General features: G+C 32.7%; 1 protein-coding gene across 5 annotated transcripts in view; it reads right to left on the reverse strand.

The window, feature by feature from the left end:
• Positions 1-22,272, reverse strand: part of LOC106712169 (rap1 GTPase-activating protein 1) — a 209,200-nt gene that overhangs the window by 91,446 nt on the left and 95,482 nt on the right. For 2 of the 5 annotated variants that reach the window (XM_045681268.1, XM_045681273.1), the window contains exon 2: positions 10,774-10,969. The exons of the other annotated variants lie outside the window; for them this stretch is intronic. In XM_045681268.1, the coding sequence (XP_045537224.1) occupies positions 10,774-10,874 (101 nt within the window). In that variant the 5' untranslated portion in view covers positions 10,875-10,969. The remainder of the gene's footprint in view (positions 1-10,773; positions 10,970-22,272) is intronic. 5 annotated transcript variants of the gene reach the window in all.

Below are 22,272 nucleotides of genomic sequence, written 5' to 3' on the forward strand. Positions count from 1 at the left end.
AAATTTTTGTTTTCTGATTTTTAACAAATGACATGTACTTAAATCATCATCATCATCAACCTGCCCTTATCCCTATGGAGGGTCGGCACAGTATGTACTACTTCTCCATACATCTCTATCAGACGTCATATCTGAATTTACCCCCTTCTTACGCATATCCTCTTTCACACAATCCATCCATACTTTCTTTGGTCTTCCTCTACCTTTATAGCCATCCACATTCAATCTCATTACTTTTTTGTTTATATGATTATCATCCCTCCGCATAACATGTCCAAACCACGCTAACCTTCTGCTCCTCAATTTCTAGATAACTGGCGCTACTTTCAAACTTCCTCTGATATGCACATTCTTAACTTTATCTTTTCTTGTCACACCACACATCCATCTTAGCATACGCATCTCAGCTACATGCAATCTTCTTTCATCCGAAACCTTGGTGGCCCAACATTCAGATCCGTACAATAAGACAGGTCTTACGATTGACTTGTAGATCTGTCCCTTAAGCTTGGGTGGCATTCTTGGATCACAAGTCACACCGGTGACCTGTCGCCATTTCATCCAACCTGCATTTATTCGGCTTTTCACATCCCGGTCAACACCACCATCGTATTGGACGAGTGAACCGAGGTACTTAAAATCGGAGCAGGTTGGTAGGTCAACACCATTTAAAGCGATTGGAGAAAATCTGGTCGGACCACCAAAATCGCAGAACAAATGTTCAGTTTTGGTTCTGCTGATTTTAAGACCAGCTCTCTCCAATTTATCTCGCCATTTTTCCAACCTGCTCTGCACCTCGCATTCATCCTCCCCGACAAGCACGATGTCACGATGAGGGTGCTTCCTCCTGTATGTCTGATGTTAGCGCATCCATTACCAGGAGGAAGAGATACGGACTTAAAGCCGAACCCTGGTGTAGGCCTACCGAGACACCAAACCTGTCACTATCGCCAACAGCAGACTGGATGTGTGTATTGGCTCGACAATACATAGCACGAATAAGTTGCAGGTATTTCCCAGGCACTCCTTTCACTTTCAAAGCCCACCACAAAACCTTCCTCGGAACCCTATCGTATGCTTTTTCGAGGTCTACAAACACCATGTGCAGGTTTTTATGCACAGGCTATAGGCCTGTTCTCGCAAAGTTGGCGAATATCAAAAATGGCATCCGTAGTCCCCCGTCCTGGTGTAAACCCAAATTGGTTCCGAGTTACCTCACTCTCCTCTCTTATTCTTCCGTCCACCACTCTCTCCCAAGCTTTCATACTGTGTGACATGAGCTTTATTCCTCTATAGTTGTTACAGATTTGTACATCACCTCTGTACTCTGATCTACTGTCTTTGAAACAGTCATGATATTCCACAATATTATCACGATTTCTATAAATCTTTGGCATGTGGAACCCACGAAGCTGCTGAGGTACAGGATCCGCTACAGGAGTCAAGTCTTTAGACGTGATTTTGCTTTAAATATTTTGGTACCCAATTTTTTTTTTATGGTAAGATAATACGAATGTTGGTTTAGATGAGTTTATTTCCTACAGTTCCTAATAAACTAGTCTTAGTTTATTATAATTAGAGTAGGTACATTTTATAAAATAATTTAATTTAAATAGCGCAAGTTTTAAAGTTAAGCATAAGTACCTTTTTTATTAGGAATTCTTAATTTTCATGGATAATATAAGTAAAAAAGTCTTATAAAGTCACGAATTTGTCATTTTAATTATGCTACTTTGATTCAATAAAAGATTGTTTAATAATAACATAATGCTCTTTTTTCTACCACTTTAAATGATCCATTCTTATATTTCTAGTAAAAAAATAATAATAATAAAAGCACTGTCAATAAAAATAAGATATTCACGCAAAGATAAAAGATTTAAAAAAAACATACAACGATGAATATACAGTAAAATATGAATACCGTCCACAAAACGCTCATCAAGTTCAAGGAATAAGAACACAAACTATGGTTACTGTATCCATCGTGTATCCTATAATACACTGAAAAAAGCTGTAACATATTATTACTGTATCAACATTCATTTTTTTTTTCGTGGAACAAAGCTGTAAGTGACTATTATGGGAACAACCTTTCGACATAAATAGTAGCAATATGATCTTTACCGATTTTTTCCTATTTGGATAAAATATACAATCTTGTAACTGCAACAGTACTTTAGGCAAAAAATAACGAACAAGGTGACATATAATTTATTTTAAGATATTCAGTGGTTTTATAGTTATTCCATAATTTCATTAAATATTTTTTCCTGAACAGTTTCATTTTTACGATTGCGGCTTTATTCCCGGTACCCATCGACATGTTTAGTAACTTAAACATGGTCGTGGGAATAAAATACACACATTTTGGGTTTGAAATGAAACAAATTATTTGCGAAGTCTGCTTTGGAAAGCGATAGACATAAAAAAGATGAACAGATTTTTTTCTAGTATTTAATGGACTAATTTATAACAAAGGTTTTTTCATATTTTTTACGGTTTTGTATCAACTATTAACTATTTTGGTTTATGTGTTTTTCTTCGCGAGCAAAGCCAGAGCGAGCCACTAGTTATGTTTACAATTGCTGCATTTAGCGATGCATCTCGCGTTCTTTCCGTTTTATCGTTCTGTGATGACATCTCTTGGAAAGGTAAAGAGACCGCCAAGTTTTATCTGTGATGTTTTTTTATTCCTTTTATATTAATAGATGGTCAGTTTTCTTCATGTTTTGCAGAATAAATTGAAATTAATGTTTTTTAATCTAACTGGGAAAAAAATTACAATTTTAATACGAATCCAATTTTTGCAATTGGAAAAGGTGATTTAACAACCGTAGTTCTTTTGTTTCTAGTTTCGGACAACGCTTTTAAAGTAATTAAGTGTGGTATTCGACTGCTCCCAACATCTTTATGCGATCTCTTTATTTTTGTTTTAAATTAGTTAAAATGACTTTTTCGATTGTCTTACGAATTACTGAATGAAGACTTAAGTTTACTTAACTTAACTTTTTACTTAACTTCCTAAATTGATAAACTCACGTTATTACTAAATGTGGGGATAAGAAAATAAAGTCAATTATTTAAGAATCTTGTAGATATTATTATTGAAAACCTATAGTTAAAAAAAGGCGCTGCTAATGCAGTTAGTTCTGTCAGAAAATATGGAACACCTACATGGGCGTAGAAAATGGCATAAAAGAAAAAAAAAAACAGAACATGACAACTACAGTACAAAAAAACACTGTGATACTTTTTAGTCATGGTCAGGAGGGCGCTACTACTTAACTATCATAACTAAGTTTATCAGATCAGGTCAGACATCATTGGCGGTCTGTACAAAATTAATGTGGTAGGGACTGACACTTGATATCAAGATGAAATATTTCTGATAGATACTTCTCGTATATTTTTCTTATTTACTAGAATTTCAGAAACAAATGAATTAGTACACCGCTGTAAAGACAATGGGCGCATAAAAATTGTCTGCCACCAAGTGCAACGCGACTAGATGACAGCCACACTTGACGGGTTACAAAGCTTTTTTTTCAAGTGTCTGGGCGAACGTGTGAATCACTACAAAGCCAGCACAGAAGGGAAAGTAAAAAAAGAGACTCTAGTGATATTTTAAGGAAGCCCTTGTATTACCGTCCCCTCATATCTATATGAAACGGGGAACTTTTACCTTTTAACAGGACCCTTCTTATCGCGGAAAAGATTTAGAAACGTAATGGAGTGGATTTCACTTAAATATTTCAAAAGCAGCGTAAAAGCCAATACAACAAAAAGCTTTAAGTCGATATGAATCCATTCTTGTTTCGATAAAAAATACGTCTTTCAGCTGTTAATTCAAAATTTGCTAAACATATTGTTCCAAAGATGTTAATTGTTCCCTCACGATGGGCGCTTGCTATTGACCACTTTCTGCGTTCCGACTTCGATGACAGGACATATTTCCAGTAATAAAATCTTTAATAGGCATAACATTAAAGTTTTCGGTAGTGCCAATTTGCGATATTAGGTCAGTCAGTTGATTTTTATTATAAGGTAAGGCCCTTTTTTGTTGAATAAGCTAGCGCTTTACCACGTTGATGTTGTGATGATGTAGACGAAAACGAATTGGTATGCGCTAGCTTATTAAGTGCCTACCCACTCTACTCCTGAAGTCTCCAACGTCATACTTGGTCAGAAAAACTGCCGCCGGCAACTTCAATTCCAATCCTTCGTCTACAAGGAAACGTAAATCTTGGGATATCGGCGATTTTAATCACTAAGCGACTTACACAATACAATGTCATAGAGGTTCTTACACTGCGCGCATCCCCGACATTTCTATCTGTCATCACCATAAACAGACGCTAGCAACCCGTTTGTCAAGATCGTCGTGAGAAAAGTTGCTGCAATTGTCGAGATGGCGGAGGACAGCTAAACAGTTGACATGTAGTCGGTATGCCTCTACTGACCGAATAGACGATTTGCGTCGACAATTTAACACACACAACGTACGGAGCGCACGCAACTAGATTCTTTGGACGCAACCATACAATATTAGTTTTGACATTAAATCGCTTTGTGTACGACAGGCCTTAAAGATTATCCATTTAACCTTTGTATAGTCACTCGATTTGCTTCTAACAAACAATAACTGAGGATATATATATATGTATGTAAATGAAACTTAATCGGCAACGAGCTTGGAAGCAGACTGAGAAGTTGGAGAGGCAGTCTGTACCCAGTTTTCGCGAAGTTTATTGTTGAACAATAAACAATGATGCCGGGACTTCGCGAAATTGAATAATTTCAAACTTCTCGAGGATTAAAATTAGCTTTGATTGTACAACAGATTATTTATTCCTACAACGCTATTAGCTTGATTTATTACACGTAATACTAGTTCTGTAAGATGATATTAATTAAATGTTTGAACTCTTCACTAGCTTGTTATGAATTTTTTGTGGAAATAATGGAAATAAACTTGTTACAAAACTCTAAATCATGTGTACGTTATACTATACGTTATTGAACGAAGCCATTCATCAGATTCTAAATTCTTGACCGATTCATGTGTGTACGAACGATACGCCGATGGAATCCCATGATTAGGATATCCCGGGCTCAAAAGCAAACTTTTAGTGCAACTGTTGAACAACATTGTAACACCTATAAATGACTAACTAAAAAAAAAATCCATCAGTATTCCAGTAAAATTAACTACGTCATACTTTTTTACAATTGGCTATCGTGTCATAACATCGAAGTCATAAGAGTCAGATACGGCATATTCTATGACTAATTAATTACTTATCATGTGGTAACTTCTTAAGGAATGTGAGAAGTTTTTCCCAGTGACAAAGTCAATTGTTTCCAAAGATGAATGTCTCAGCTGGTCGCAATGAAATACCACCCGTAGTTTACTATTTATGGTAAGTTGTTAATGTCATCTCAAAACATTAGTTGCACATTATTTTAATAGCTCCGTATATCTCTACGACTTCTTTGTTTCTTACTATAAACTTAATTAACGTTTAACACTTTTGTAATGAATACCTAATCAATCCTACTAACTCGACGATTTATTCTAGATTTTAAATATTGATGGCATTTAATATTTCATGTTGGTAAATGTAAACCTAAAAATTAGAAAGTTAATTGTTTTAAAAGTTTAGCCGGTGTTTTAAAACGAAGAAAAAGTAATGCCAGTTTAAAACTTAATGATAAATATTGTAAGATAAAGCCGTGTTAAATAAGATCACTATTACAGAAGGTAACAAAAATATTTTCCACAGTGAAATCTATTTGTGATCACGTGCAGCGGGTTGAAAGAAATTTATTATCACCATAATGTGTTTCGTGACCGATCCTTGGTGCTAGGCTTATAGTTGTCAACGTGAAATTTAGTGTAATTGCATCTAGGTTTCAGACACGAATCCATCTAACAAATTCACGAACACTGTATTGGAACCAACTTTAAATCAACTTACAATTGGCCTAGTCAAATTAGAAACGGATGGCGTACATGATTTGTTGGTGAAAAATGCACCAAAAATAATAGCAAAATATTTTATCTAGTCTCATCTTTATCTATTTCGATCAGATATCGCCTACAGATTAAAAAAATAGGCAATACATTTGCTAATAATAGAAACGGGAGCAGAGAATTTCTTTACATTATAGTATCGCATTATAATAAAATTACGTGATTACAGACTTTTAAAAGCATTTATTTCGTACTTGCGTATGCAATTAGCATACGAAATGATTACTCTCCGCGTTGCGTGCGGTTGTACGTGTAATTTGAAGCGAATAAGCTTTCGTATACTTTATACGATCGAATAACACGTGCCTATTATCAATATACACCTTTATTGTACCTTTTATTGTTGTATTAATAAAGCTACAAATATAAGGTATGTTTATAAACTTTAAATATTTAACTAACTATTATTTATTTTGATTAAGGGTTATTAAATGTTTCTAATAACTATGATATGAAAAATACATACTGATCTCGCCTTGTCAATGTATTCACAATTCGATAAACATTTGTTATACTTAAGTAAAGTAGCACATATATTTTCTTCGATAATTTCTGCTATAATGGATATGTTTTTTTAACAACATACTGTACATTAAACTTTATAACAGATGAAAAAAATTACGTCTATATAATAAAGACCAGGCATCCTGAATTAGGGCGGCAAAGGACCAATCATCATGGCGATCTTTGGGGGAACCCTACGTTCAGCAGTGGTTGTCATGTGGCTAAGATGATGACGATGGTGATGATGAATAAAGACGGTAAAAACTTAATATTTCAATAAATTAAATATTACTGCGAGATTATTATAATATGAAGAGTATTTAAGAAGCACTTTATTAAAAGGGCTTTGGACTTAACTAACTACAGTTACGTTTACCGTAAATCACCTTAACATCTTAGGACCATACTACAAAGTAACGGTATATGCTTATAAAATCGATATATACAAGTGTGTACTCAGCTTTATCAAATGTAATACTTTGGAGAAGTCAGCCGGGAGCGTGGTATCGCAAATTGCCGGTTGCCGTACGTGTGACCCGCATTTAATTGTAATTAGCAGCCTCGAATTGATGCTTGAACGATCGCATACGTGTGTATTAGTACGTCGAACATTTTGCTCCTCGAAGCGCTTTTTTTTTTGCTTCGAAGTTCCCTCGTACCTGTTCTAAGCCTCAGGGTTATATTGACATTTCACTTTTAATATATTTTTTTCTGTAATTATATGTAATGTATAAACTAGAATTGGAGTAATTTGTCTACTCTTTAAAGTAAAGTAATCGTGTCTTTAATTGAACGTTATTTTTAATTGCTTTTGATGTATGTACATAATATTTGTAAGCACAAACATATTAACACTTCGGGATTATAAAAAGTATGCGAAAAAACAGTTGCAGTGAATACTTTAAAATAGCTTTTTCAATTACGGAAAAAGCAAAGATTCCAAAGGTATATACAAATAGGCACTTATAATAATTAATATAGAATGAAGGATTAAATTTCTTCGAGGCTTTTGAGAGCGCTAAAAACGATTCAAATATTCAAAAGACATAAGGCCCCACCTTTTCTAATGCCTTTATCCCATTTACGAGTTTACATAATTGACGTATTACGTAACATGAAGTTTTTGAAGAAACCCGAGACGAGTTTAGGTTATTAATCTTCATTAGAGAGCACTTCGTCCTAAGCCGGAGCTCTCAATTTATAATGCCAGGTGTTAATAATAAAGCTTCAGTGGCTTTCAACACGTTATTTATATCTTTGTCTTTGATATACGTAATTAATTTAATGCCATTTTTAAAATACAAAGACCTAGAATTCTACCGAACGTATTTTTTCTTTTTTTGTTTGTAATATAACCAAATAGCAGTTTAAGTTGTTATTTTTAACACATTACTTTAATCCTAAGGCTAAAATGTTCAACTAAAAGTTGACGAATTTAAGTACGCCCCCAATTATTTTAAATCCGTCACTGTAACTAAAGATAAAATTAAAATCAAACACGAGCTAAATTTTTAACACTATTTACGCAACATTTTATGAAACCCATACATATTTACTGACATTCTATATTTTGTAGTCAGTAATTTTCCAGCTGCCCACAGACAATCGAAGGCATGATTAAATCAGACCTTTCTCCCATTAGGCTCGGTTATACCGGCGTCAATATTTAGTGCACAGTACCTGAACAACTCATTCGTCACATTTGATTACGAACACGAATTATGCACTTTGGCATAGTGTTATTTTAGAAAACCAGCGCAGGGACAGTTTAATAAGTCTCTGATTCGCTGAGCTGGGTTCCTTTTGCCACACTTTTGTATCAAGTTTGTGCCTTTTATGATTTTTAGGTTCTATTTTTGGTAATAAATGTTTTCTCTTTTTATTTTTCAAAACACTAGTTGAATTCAACTTATCATGCAATGTTATAATAACGTAAACAAAACAAAATTCTTTTAAACAATATCATTGTGGAACAAAGAAACATATTTCTTCTCTTTTTCTTTCTGTAAATCTTACTAATATTATAAATGCGAATGTTTAGATGGATGGATAGATGGATGTTTGTTTGAAGGTATCTCCGGATCGGCACAACGGATCTTGATGAAATTTGGTACAGATGTAGAACATTGTCTGGAAAAATACATAGGCTACTTGTTAAGTTACTTTTTTTTAATTCGGCTAGGACGAAGTCGCGGGCGACAGCTAGTTTAAATATACTTACAAATTACTTTTATTTTATAACAAGTGAATATTGTTGACGCACAAATCAATTTGAAATTGAATGTAGTACCCCATCATTAAAAGAACACAACATCACCTAAAAGACCTGTCGTATCAAGATTTTATCGTATAACGGGCATTTATTACTATCGGTTACTATGATAATCGTTTATCGTTAACCGTTAATTATTCCAGGTGTTTTTAATCGTATCAACTAATGAACTAAATAAAAAACAACCCCCTAGTCTGAAACAGGTGACATTCGTTAAGAAGCAATGATTTATTTTATAGTTCTTATTTTCGGTTACATATTTAATTAAGGATATTTTCGTTCTAGTATATATATATATACATGTTGCAGCTATAACCAGTTTTGTATAACTGGTAACATCGTCTTCGATTAGAATACTTAATTAGTAACTGTTCAATGGACATTGAAAGTGAAATGACACCAGCAAATGGATAAGCTTTTAATCTTATACTTCGAGATATATCATTTCATCATCATCAGCTCCCTATATGTCCCTACCCTAAGTTAGGGGTGACTAGGCCATAGTCAACCACGATGGTCCAGTGCGGGTTGATTGACTTCAGACATATTAATGAATTTCTTATCAGATATGTGCTTTCCTTCACTGTAAGAACTTCGGATAAATATACATATGTAAATCAAAAATCGAAAAACATATTGGTACACGGCGGAATAAGAACCCAGGACCTGTAGATTGAAGTCAAGTGCTTAACCCCTGAGCCATCCACGCTCTATCTTAATATGTCATTTAGTGATTAACAATTAAAAATTTACTTCAGAGTATCTAAAGTAGGTATTATATTAAATGAATCTAATTACTTATCTTTCTTATATCATTAATGCGAATGTTTATATGAATAGATAGATGTATCTCCAGAACGGTTACATGAATCTCGATGAAATTTGGTAGAGAACAAAGCCTCGAAGAACGAAGGATATCGGAAATGTGAACGGTTTTCGTGTGATAAGTTTGTTTTACATTATTAGTCGATAACTCTGAAATTGTTTAACAAATCTTATTGTTTGGCACTGATATAGAACATAGTCTCGAGTAACACTAAGATAATTCTCACTTTTATTTAATTCTGCCCAGACATAGTCAGGTGAAAGCTAGTTATCTATATTTTCTGTTCCAATTATGTTTAAATTCTAAAATCTTACTAATATTATAAATACAAGAGTTTTGATGTATGGATGTTTGATAGAAGGTATCTCCGTAACGGCTCATCACATTTGATTCAAGTGGGCTAAGATGTAGAACAAAGCCTGGACGACACTTGGCTACTTATTAAGTTTATTTTAATTCCGTGCGACCCATAACCATATTAACCAAACCATATTATTTTTGTTTCATAACGTCTATTAGATATTATAAGGACGTAGTGTGAAATCAATAACCTTTGACATTATCCAAACAAAAAAATATATTCCTTACAATACGTAAGAATTTGTAACAAAGTATGTAGTGCAATTTGTTCTAGGAGAACGGTAATTGTGTTCGATAGGATATCTGAACGGACGAGTTTGCCAAAGTTGGTTGTAGATAGTGTGGGTAAGGCACGTTCTGGGGTGAATTACACCGATACAGCTAACATTCATCCATCATGATTAATCTCGGTGTAACGGTAGCCCGCAGTCTTTTAATGCAATTGTGAAACTATCACAACTCGAACAAATTATTACACAGTAATACTTTTCACGTGATCTATCGTTGATATATGTTTATGGTCCTTGTAAGTATAAATGATTGTTATATTATTGAAGAATGTCCTCGCGTTATCCAGTTAACACCGTCCTAAAACTTTCTTACCTTCCTAAGTCAATCGTATACAAAATTAGAATTTTAATTATAATGTTATTAAAGAATAAAGGTTAAAAGTAATTCCATTAAAACATTAAACAATGAACTGTTAAAACATTTTCCGTCACCACAAAAGCTTAATTGGTCTAAAAAAACATTAAAAAATCTTTGACTACATACATTAACTTCTTCATATATCTTCTTCTCGTCGTAAGCAACGTATAAGATTCCTTTTGCCCGCCCGTAGGCAAATATTTCATCTTCCCAATTTTCGACTTCATTCGATCAGTTATCGTTTTGCGCGTAATTTTGTCTAACTAATCAGTACACTTGCACTTGTAATACAAGCCGTCCGCGAAGCGACGACGACGTATGCCTAAAATTAAAAAGAAAGAAGTCTGTGAGGAATATTTACAGGACAGAACAGTTTAACTACCAGTGAAACAATAAAGCTAATAAATATAAAGCATTGTACATTGTTAAACAAATTGCGAATTAGTCATGCGTCAATAAAGCGTCAATAAGGAAGGAACTAATGCACTAATTAATTGACTAGTTAGGTAAGAAACATTTAATTAACATGCACACAACGATATCAATTTGTGACGCTTCATGATTTAATTCAGAAAAATGTACAAAGATAAAAAATCAGTTGCAAAAATAATACTGTAAAAGGTTATGCCCAGTACAGGTACTATTTTAAAGCTATAACTGCTATTTCTATATCTTTAGATTCGACCAAGATTTACCTTAAAAACGAAAGCAACTACGAAGAAAAGAATCAATCTTTGCTTTTTTCATTTCAATTTTAAGATAAAAGCCAAGTCTAGATAGATTTTAATGGGATATGTACGATTTTACGTGATACAAAAAACGTTGTGTAATAAAGTAATTGTTAAGATTATCTGATATAGATAAAAAGAGTAATAAACAGTAAATCATAAACACCATAACCATAAACAAAAGATAATTGGATCGCTAGGAGAAAGTCCGCCTTCGTCTGTCCATATTACTGGATACAGAATAAAACGAATGCAGAGTTTTCCAATTAGGGCTTTCGAAAAGTTTACAAAAAGTTGACTGCCTCGTAACTGACAATGAATTTACGTCTACATTTCAGTCAAATATTCATTACTGATTTAATTAATTCGAAATTATTATTTAAACAGAATTTTTCAAAAATTGAATATTGCGATTTACAAGTTAATTTACTTGTTAGAATAACACCATTTTTATTGCATTGGTAAAATTTTTTGTTAATATGAAATTATTACGTAGTCGTATTCAAATTTCTTCTTTCAATTCGTAAAAAGAAAAAACATTTTACTGCTCATGTTTTTTAATCATTGTTAAAGCTAAGTGCTAGTATAAAAAGATTTTAGCATAAAATCTTTCATTTCACGTAACATAACCTATATATAACAATAAAATGTTCATTTAACTCAAAAATTGTACATACTTTTAACATGTAAGGGAAGTCATTGGCTCCTTTAATACAGGGAAACCTAGTAAAGGAGCCAAGGTTATAATGTAACAAATATGTAAAATGTATAATAAAGATTTATTATTATTACATTTTATTATTATAATAATAAATATAAGGCGCCTGTAATTATTTAAATAAGAATAAACCCACATTTATATAAAGACTGCTAAATGATCAATCAAGTATCATTCTTTATTTGGGTGGCATGTCAGATTAAGGTAACGTGAATAAAATTCGATTTCATTTGGAATGAAGCAGGTATTTTTGATAAGGTTAATTTTTTTAATTAAATATATTGACACAGACAAGCAAATTGCCTTTTAAAAAGATCCTCATTATGATTTATGTTAATTTTTCTAACTAACAAATTCAAATAAAATAATGTTTCTTCATACTTTTCACTGAATTATAATACTAAGAGGCTTAAATATTATTTTCAATAAAATACAAGAAAGCTTCAAGTTGAAGTCCGTGTTAAAAACACCAAGTTGAAATTGTGACCAGGATTTTGTTTATTACATTACAGGAATAATAAATAAAAATAATGTTCAAGATATTATAATATGTGAATGAAATTTTCCAGACACACCTTCACGATATTGATAATGTACGTTTCACTACATTAAGAATTTCATAAATAATAATAACCGCATAATCATATACTTACAGATAACAAAAATGTGCGGTCAATGTCATTAGTACATTAAGTAAAATGATTGCTTTATTAGGATGTGATCGCATATCGTGACGTCACATCCGCAAACTTAATACAAACACATCTGTCAAGTTTGTAACATCGGCGCGTGGGTGGACCGTTTTGTTATTACAGCGCGATGTATCAATTTAAAGCCATGACTAAACATATCAAGGAATTCACGATCTAGATTAAATTTAAAGTTACATAAAGATTATAAATTACGACTCTCAATATTGGAATGAACAGAAGCAGAATATTTATTGGCAATTAAATTAACAAGCATTAAGTTATTCCCTGAAATAATGGATAAGAAGTTCAATAAGAAAGCTAATCGAATTTTTATTTAGGGGACTCTCTATCTTATTAATATTTTAAATGCGAATGTTTAGATGGATGGATGGGTGTTTGTTTGAAGGTATCTCCAGAACGGCTCAACAGATCTTGATAAAATTAGGCACGGTTATAGAACATAGTCTGGAGGAACACATAGGCTATAGTTTTTTTTTAGGTGTATTTGTTTGTATTTGTATAGGTGTCGCCTAGTTTCTTATATGTATATAAATATTATACTAATGCTAATGTATAATTTTAATTAAAACTACGTATTTTTTACTTACACCACCTTTCAAATCGAGTGCGTTAAAAACATGTGACAGTCAAACGATTTATTTATCACCTGCCATATTACAAGGACAAATCCAACTTTAGGTTAATTGAAATAATTTAGTGGGTTTCGTTAAATAAAAAACCGTTAAACAAGAAGAACCGATAATTTTATAAACAAGGATATGCTCTCAATCAATTCCACAAAATATGCTTAATTATTTGTAGCGAGAAACTCAATAAAATAAAGGGTTTTCCAGAGCGTGTAATTTTGCACATTGGTTCAAAGATTTACGCACATACAATTTCTATGAATACACCTTTTTAGCAGGAAATTATTATATCCTGCAAAAAAATTCTCATAAACTGATTAAGGGAAGTCTTAAAAAATCGCAAAGCTAAAGCAATACCATATGAGCATAACTTTTAACAGTACTTTGAGGATTCATTTTCATGCTTTATTAAAAAAATATTCGGTGGCAGTTTTCTCTGTGACCGAACAATTGTGAACTTCGCCAATTATTAATCGGCCTAGACTTATTGTAAGCTATGAGCGTAATCACATCATTAAATTGTTAAAGTGTATGTTATAATATAACATAATATATTATATGTTAGGTTTATTAAGTTTAAAAAAAAACAAAGGTAAAAAATTACAGTGAGAATATATGATTACTAACTAAATAAAGAATAATAAAATAATGTGTTTCTAATTCCCTACGGCAAAAAGCTTTTGCGTTAGTCTTGCGCGGACCGAGATTGGAATTGAAATAACATTCTGATGAGCTTTTTGGTGGAAGTTTAATAAAACACACCATCAATCATTACTTTTTCATTACTTTTCTGACAAACAAAATATTGGACTTGCTTATTTAAAAATCGAATTACTTTGTTTTATTTTCTTTACAATTTAAATAAACCGAAATACAATTTTTCCCATTGTTGTATAATTTAACAAAAATTAATCTCGTTTCGCATACTTTGTACATTAATACTTCTTTTTACATTCCACTATCAGTTAACTAAATGATAAAATAAAATAAATTTTGCAATTCACTACTTCATTTAACAGGCCAAGCCAGTCCACTTCACTGTTAATAAAGTCAAAGTACATTTCCAAACATAATCAGCGTACAAATCCTTTAATATAATGAGTACAAATACATTTTTTACTTTATTTTCCGTACAGACTCTGCATTATTCATTCATGCATTATGTACTGGGATTTTGCGCAAACATTTTTGAAGTTTAAAGCATAACAAACGCCGCGGATGCAAATTCCAAGTGCTCAAGCTAAGTGCGGCCAACGTTCGGATATTATTTTAAAAAGAAACTCGATTTTTTTACTTGTTGTTGTTTTACGAAGTTATCGGATACAGAACGATAATATGATTTTAATTATAAAGTATTTGTTTATTTTTATTCTGATATTTAAAATTATTTGAAACAGTTGTCAATGGTTATGTATATTGAATCAAGAGCATTAAACGAAAACATCTTGAAACAATACCGTATTATACGAGTATCTGGATTCATATCAAATAATAACAAAATCGATGGATCCTACGCATACTGCCGTAACTGGTTTTTAAGCAAAATTACTTTTGTTCTTCGAACTCTGCTAAGTAAGATCATGATTTTTTTCATGATTTATACTCGTAGGTCTTAACGTACGAATATTTCTATAACATCATCATGCAGTAAACTGGCTCGTCTGAATAATTTAACAATTTTTGAGTTACTACTATAGGCATAGAAGCCGTATCTAATATAAATTCCCGATTCTAATATAAAGTGCTGAGATGTTGTTTCGTGAAGTAAAATTACAGAAACAAGCTTATATAAACTACAAAGCAATTACGTTGTTCTATCGAAACTTTATTAACTGCATGTTATCTTAGCGGAGGAATAGAAACACAGTTCCACGGAGGTTTTAATCTAGATATTAAATCGGTACGCGGCCATTCATTGCTCTTATCACAATTATACGACGCCGCCTGCACAAATTTTATTGTTAACTGCTAACTCTGACATGATTTTCTACGCCTAAAGCGGTTATTTCAACAAGTATTCAAGATTGTGACATTAATTGAGAGATATTTATACGATTTAATATGAAGTTTTCTTGTGTAGTGATGTGAAATCATCAGATTTTTCGGTCCATTGCTTTTGACATTTCATTTCCATCTTGAAACAACATTAAGGACTGATAGATGGATGGATGGATGGGTGAATGTTTTTAGGTGGTATCTCCAGAACGGTTTAAAAGTGATATAAATGTATGACACAGTCTGGAAGCACACATAGGCTACCTTTGATCCAGGATACGTTTGATTCACGTATTTATTCGATAGCTCCACAACGCCACAAAAAAAGTTGGCAGAGATATATAGAAAATACACTCGAATTATATGAAAAATGTCTCACTTTTTAATTTTCTGCACAGATAAAGTCGGGGGCAAAAGCTAATGACAATTATTTTCAAACAGTTAATACTATTATTATTCTTGTCGTTTCACAATAACCGTAGGTGATATAGTTATTGTGTAGCTGTAGTATGTCAAATGTATCGGTTCGTGATTTTATTGAGTAATTTAGGAGCCGTGTGGGACTCAGTTTAAGTACACAAGGCTAACAAGTCCCACGCACAATGGCCATCGTAAATCTAGAACTTGTCTAGACCACGCTTCACGCCTTCAGCAAATGTGTGTTAAATAATAAGTTAGTAGGTGTCGTGTCGCGGTTCAAATTGACAAAGGATTAAAAACAGTTGCAATTTTGTGTCATATTGTGGATATTTCAGCTCCAAGATTTACTTGCCTACTGCACTTTATCTGTGTAAAGCTACTTGTATTAACTAAGATTGCAAGCTTACACCGTCGTTCTATGGAATTTGTTAGACTAACTAACAATTCTTTAGGCTAGTTATAATCGAAAATTGAAGACGAATTTCTGGTGCAAGGAAATACGTCATTTAAATGACTATACCGTCGAATGACTTATATCCTAAGTAGACCAAATTACCAAGTTAAAAATTGAATTGAGAAATTTTAGTTCCAGTTTAATTTTTAATCCCTTTATAATCAAGTTGGTAAGTCTACCATCGTGTTTAATCAAAGCCACATAAATTTTTAATGAACATAAAATGAAAAATAAACTTGCCTCAGTTAACTGCTAGGAGAGTTGTTTTTTCAACTGGCAGCAAAAAGCGGTCTTAAAACAAGCGCGCCGGAGGGAAATTCTCTAAATGTCATTAAACACAACTCTTTTTTACCGTCTCGTTACGTCTTTGTAATGGTTGTAGGTAACGTCAAGAGTTTACCTCGGCCCGTACTTGGCGTAATGGTGGCCGTAATTATGATGGATGGCTTAAGTTGCGCTTTGAATAAACTTATTGTTTGATGAAGACCTTGAGAAATTGTTACTCGTTATGTGTATTAAATATTTTTAAATCACATTATAATAAGGTTTATAATAAGATTGCATAAAAGATACCATAAAATTTTAGGATAGCGACACAAAACAAAGCTTTATAGAATAAAAGTTATGACCGACCGCAATGTTGAATTTTTACAATAATTTCCGCTAACGCTTAGCTTCTCTGGAACAATTGAAAATCTCTAAACTTTGCCTACTCATCGTTATACAGATACGAACATCTTTTACATACCTGAGAATAACTTGTTTGATCTCAACGAGTATTTCTTCATAATAATCCAAACAGTACGGTCGTACATCGTAGCGAATTTCTCTCTCGACACCCATTCCTTGATACCAGGTGTATTAAGAGTCCATAAATCTACTTAGAGTCCGACATCTAATCTATTGCGAGGCAGGCTCAGAATAAAAGCTTACGATGTTATTTATATAACCCACACAACGATCCCTGGGCCTCACTTTACACGCCACAAATGTGCAAAAAATACTTTTGTTGAATTTTACTCACTTTAATTACTTTACGGTTAAATGGAGAAATTGAGAAAGTTATAAACTGTCGTATAAACATCAAAAGTTTTGTTTAATTTGGTATTTTCACTAAGGATACATTAATTTGGTGATAGGAAACTAAACTAAACGAGAATTTAAATAACCTTTACAAAACCCTCAGTGCAACATTAAGGGACTACTTCCAGTCTGACCAAAAATATAAAAACCCTCGCTATATTGCGGAAAAATGTCAAATTAATTTTTCTTTTGCACATCTGAACGTGATTTTATAAAGAAACCGAACGAAGCGCCCTCAGCCCAGGATTTTTATATTCTTGGTTAAGCTATAAATGACCAATAAACAAGTAAGTGCGGGAGTTAGTTTGATGAAAGCGTGTAGTAACTACAAACCTTACAAACCTAACTTCAGACGAGTCTTAAATCTAAAACCTGTAGCAATTATTTGTCAGTTATATTACGTTAATTGTTAACCTCAACAAATTGTTGTTCGATAAAGTACGTAGTTGAAAACAGTCACGCAAAGATAGAGCGGGCACGAGCGGCATAGCGCCAACAACCAGTTTATCTAAACTAGGGTATCGGCACATCCTTTTATGGTCTCTCACAAATAAACCTCACCTAACTACTATAATCCAAAAGTGATTACATGCTTCCTGGTATAATAAATCTATATCACGAATCTGTTGATCGTAATATCATACATCTTGTATAAGGAAAGGTTTTCAAAATCAAGTTATAGTAAATGAATGGTTTGAAATAACCATATATTACAGTACCACATATTGAAACTTTTTCAAATTATCAGAACATTAATCTTACTCTTACTCTAGTAATTCCATAAAATTGTAAATGCGAATGTTTAAATGGATGGATGGATGTTTGTTAGAAGGTATCTCAAAAACGGCTGCATGGGTCTCGTTGAAATTTAGCATAGATGTCGAACATAGACTGGAAGAACACATAGGCAACTTATCAAGTTTTTTTCTATTCCGCGCAGAAGAAGTCTCGGGCAACAGCTAGTTTTAAATAAAACAGTTTTATGCTAGCTTCGTACTAAATTAAGATGTGTTATTAGAAAAAATAAGAATACACACAGGTACTGTGACTTAAATAAAGAACAATAAATATGTTCTAATAGACATCGCTTGAAATAAACGCTAAGCAAGTCTGTGTTGCGTGTTTATTATTTGTATTGTCTTCAGTTCGTTGGTGGCCTAAGAAATCAAATTTCCAACCATACAAACGTTTCCGTTCGTAGTCTATAAACATTTCATTGTGACGAAATAATAAACCCTGCGCGATGCAGGAATCGATTTAAGATAATCGATAAATCGGTTTAACGACTCGGTTATAAACGTGAAATAGTACTTTTCGGTTAACACCTGGAACTGATCGATATTGATTTAAAATAGTGTAGTTAAATTATTGCATATTAAAGTTAACGAGCAAAGTAAAAAGTCAAGAGAATGTATCTATTTAATAAATAACGATATCGTCGGAAATCTAACTACTCCAAAAGGTTACATTAGAATTGGAGCAGACAATGTCAGTTGCAAATGAAATTCAGTAATCTGAATCAATATTACTCTTTACTAACGTATAAAATTTATATTGAATAGCATAAGAACCCTCGCCCTTGATTCTTCTATTACAATGTTCAAGATATCTAATAGTTTCATAACAACGTGAAACCACCGACAGACCACTTCTATTAGTAAAATTAGATGGTTAATCATTTGAGCCCATTAGAACTTACATGATTACATAAGCTGATTTTACACGACTCTTGAGTTGAAGTACTGTTCAACTACCCCAAAACATGCATCGGAAATAAGGACACTTAACAGTACGTTTGCAGGATAACAATAAATTACGCAACTGTATCCATACATGAGTTACTGCCGACAGTAAAGATGGTATCGGCTCTGAGCATTATACGTAATCTATTCAAATTCGTATTACGAAACAAAGTTGCATTGTGTCCCTTAAGGACATGTGGGCAGACAAGCGATTCGTGACAAACTGGACACTTCACTAGACAATGGAAATGTAAGGACTCCTTTGATGTTTGTTTTAGAATTTATTTATATGAATAAAATACATTGCCAGCTACAATTGCTAGGACTTGGTAGATTTATTCTGATAGCTATCCCCGAGTTTATTCAATATGGCTATGAAATTTCTTACGTGCGATAAGCGAGATATTTTGATGACGTTTAAAGTAATTAAAAATGAAAAGACAACTCAAAATTTGAATTCAAGGTCCATAAACAAGTCATTATTTTAGGTATGACATAAAAAATAATCAAAAAAATCGAACCCATCTGCAAGCACTACCTTACGATTAAAGTATTTTTTATCAAAATCGGAGCACCAGGGGCGGAGCTTCGCGGTAACACACATAAAAATACAGTCGAATTGATAACCTCCTTCTTTTTGAAGTCGGCTAAAAGAAAATCAAATTTTGCACACAAACTTTACACTAAAAAAGAAACATAGACGTAATAAAAAGGATATGCACGTTTGAATGCACTTCTTCGAGATTTTTTTTCAATTCATAAACCAACCATCAAACGCGGATCAATTTTATACACATATAATTACGCCGTTTATTTATGTAGCAGCTACAGCTAGCGATTAATACCCACACGCGTGGATTCCCACACAATGTGTTTGTAGGCAAACCGGCGCTTGCTTCCCGGGTCGCGTGGTCAGGTGGGGCGGATCGATGCCTTGATTGATACAAGCACCTTTACCAACGAGACATTTAGGGTCAATGTGTAAAAACAATGTAATGATATGTTATAAGAATTTTATACACCTATAAAATTATTAAGTAGCTTTAAACCATAATTTAAATGAAATTTAAAATACAATAATTCAAGGAGGAAGGATGTTTTCAGCCAGCGATTAGTGGTAGTCAAAGTGATGAGTATTAATAATTTCGTGCTTGAAATCTATTTAATATAAAAAAAATCTCGGATCATTATGATGTCTTTGCATGCAGGAATTCTGTTCCTCAGGCACTGTTATCATTATAAGTTTAAATAAATTATATGACAGGTTTTTTTTTCAAGAACAGTCTAATTTTAGACAATTTAAACTGTTCGCATGCAATTGATACAAACTGTTTTCGTTCATTGTTTGTTTTCTGTTTCGCTTGTCGTATTAATAACTTAAAACATCTCTTCATTTATCTTATATGTAGTATAGTCCTTATGTTATTTTAAAAATACACTTAAATAATTTGAACCTCATCTCGTATTTCCATATCAATATTAAGAAGTGAAATATAAATGTAGAATACGTTAGCTATTCTCCTCTAGATGTCGGTGGACATTTCAGAATTATAATTTAATTTATTATGCAGTTGAGTTGTGACCAAAAATAACTCGTACGTTACTTATAAAACCAAATAGTAGCTTGTTTATCGGCAATAAATATAAATTAGCTGTCAACATTGATCGTAATGTTCTGATTTACGATGAAAGTGATCGTCATTTTATTTCTATATGCAACTATCGTCTACATTGTTCGGAAGCTTCGCTCGGACGGCGATTCGAGCTGACCTTTCCGTTTTGATAAGATAAACATAGTTACACAATCGCCACCTACTTAACAATAATCAATTAGATGGACGAACAAAAGAAAGCTTTTAACATTTACAATCAACAGTTCGAAATTGGAATACAATAATTTGAATACTTTAAACCAACATAGAATTTAACACGGAGATAGACAAGATGTCGAACGCTTACATATACCGTTTTTTAATCAAGCCAATCCAATCTGAGAGTGTTACTCCCACGGTAGCCCTTAAGCTAACAAATTTAGGATAAACGCACATATTTATAAAGTCGCAGTCGTCCATATTATTATTTTTTATATTATTAAATTTGAACTCCCTAAAGTATGCAAGGAAAGAAAGTGATTTAACTAACATCCAAAAAAAAATGCAATATACCAAAAATATGTAATATGTATGTATAAAATTTGCAATGATTATGTACAAGTGTGTTTGATATAAGAGGGAGCTGCAAAATAAAACGAGGATGCATCCTCTCGTCATATTTAAACTGAAATGAACGGATATGCACTCGCGTAGCTAACGCAGGGATGCGTGGAAGCAGGAAGTTTAGGGCTGCCACGTTTGAGTATACTGTAACATTTTTTCTTGCTTTCTAAAAATATGGCTACACCGATATAAATAAAGGTTGTATTTGTTTAAGCGCTCGTGAATTAGTGTTAAGATTGAATTGAAAGAAGGAATTCTCATGAATTGAGGACCTCATTAGGACGGAGAACGAGATTTGATTCAGCATTTTCAAAAAACCTATAAATGTATAACGAATAAAGTCAAAGTATTGTAAAAAAAGGAAAAAGTATCTGTGTAAACTTAAACAAAATCTTAAGTAAAATAGAATAAAAAGGAAACACTTTTAGAAACAGTTTGTCGACCCTACCACAGCGGTATTACATCAGGATTATGATGCTTGCAGTTGTAACCAACAACGAGTTAAATAATGATAAAATTATAAAAGTATATCATTTTAAACATAAATTTTATAACTTTAATGAAATATTGGAGAAAATCAAGTAAATTTTGAATCCTTACTTACAAAATTAACAGCAATTAATAAGCAATAATTATCAGAAATGTCAAGTGACACAGCACATAAGGTCTTACTTAATTTGACACAAATATTTTATGGAAAACTGAACTCAAATTACAATTAAATTTCACGAAGACAGAAAAAATAATGGAAATAACCTATATTATATCTAATAAAGGAAGAGAAATGATTAATCGGCATTTTACAAGCTGTTATTAAAAACGGCAGAAACTGTTTACGTTCCACTTCAATAGATGCATTCGCTTTTAGTTCATCGATAAAACATTAATACACTAATCGGAATGCAAAACGATGCATTCCGGATTTACCGC

This window comes from Papilio machaon, chromosome 15 (genome assembly GCF_912999745.1).
Source record: "Papilio machaon chromosome 15, ilPapMach1.1, whole genome shotgun sequence".
NCBI classification, from domain to species: domain Eukaryota; kingdom Metazoa; phylum Arthropoda; class Insecta; order Lepidoptera; family Papilionidae; genus Papilio; species Papilio machaon.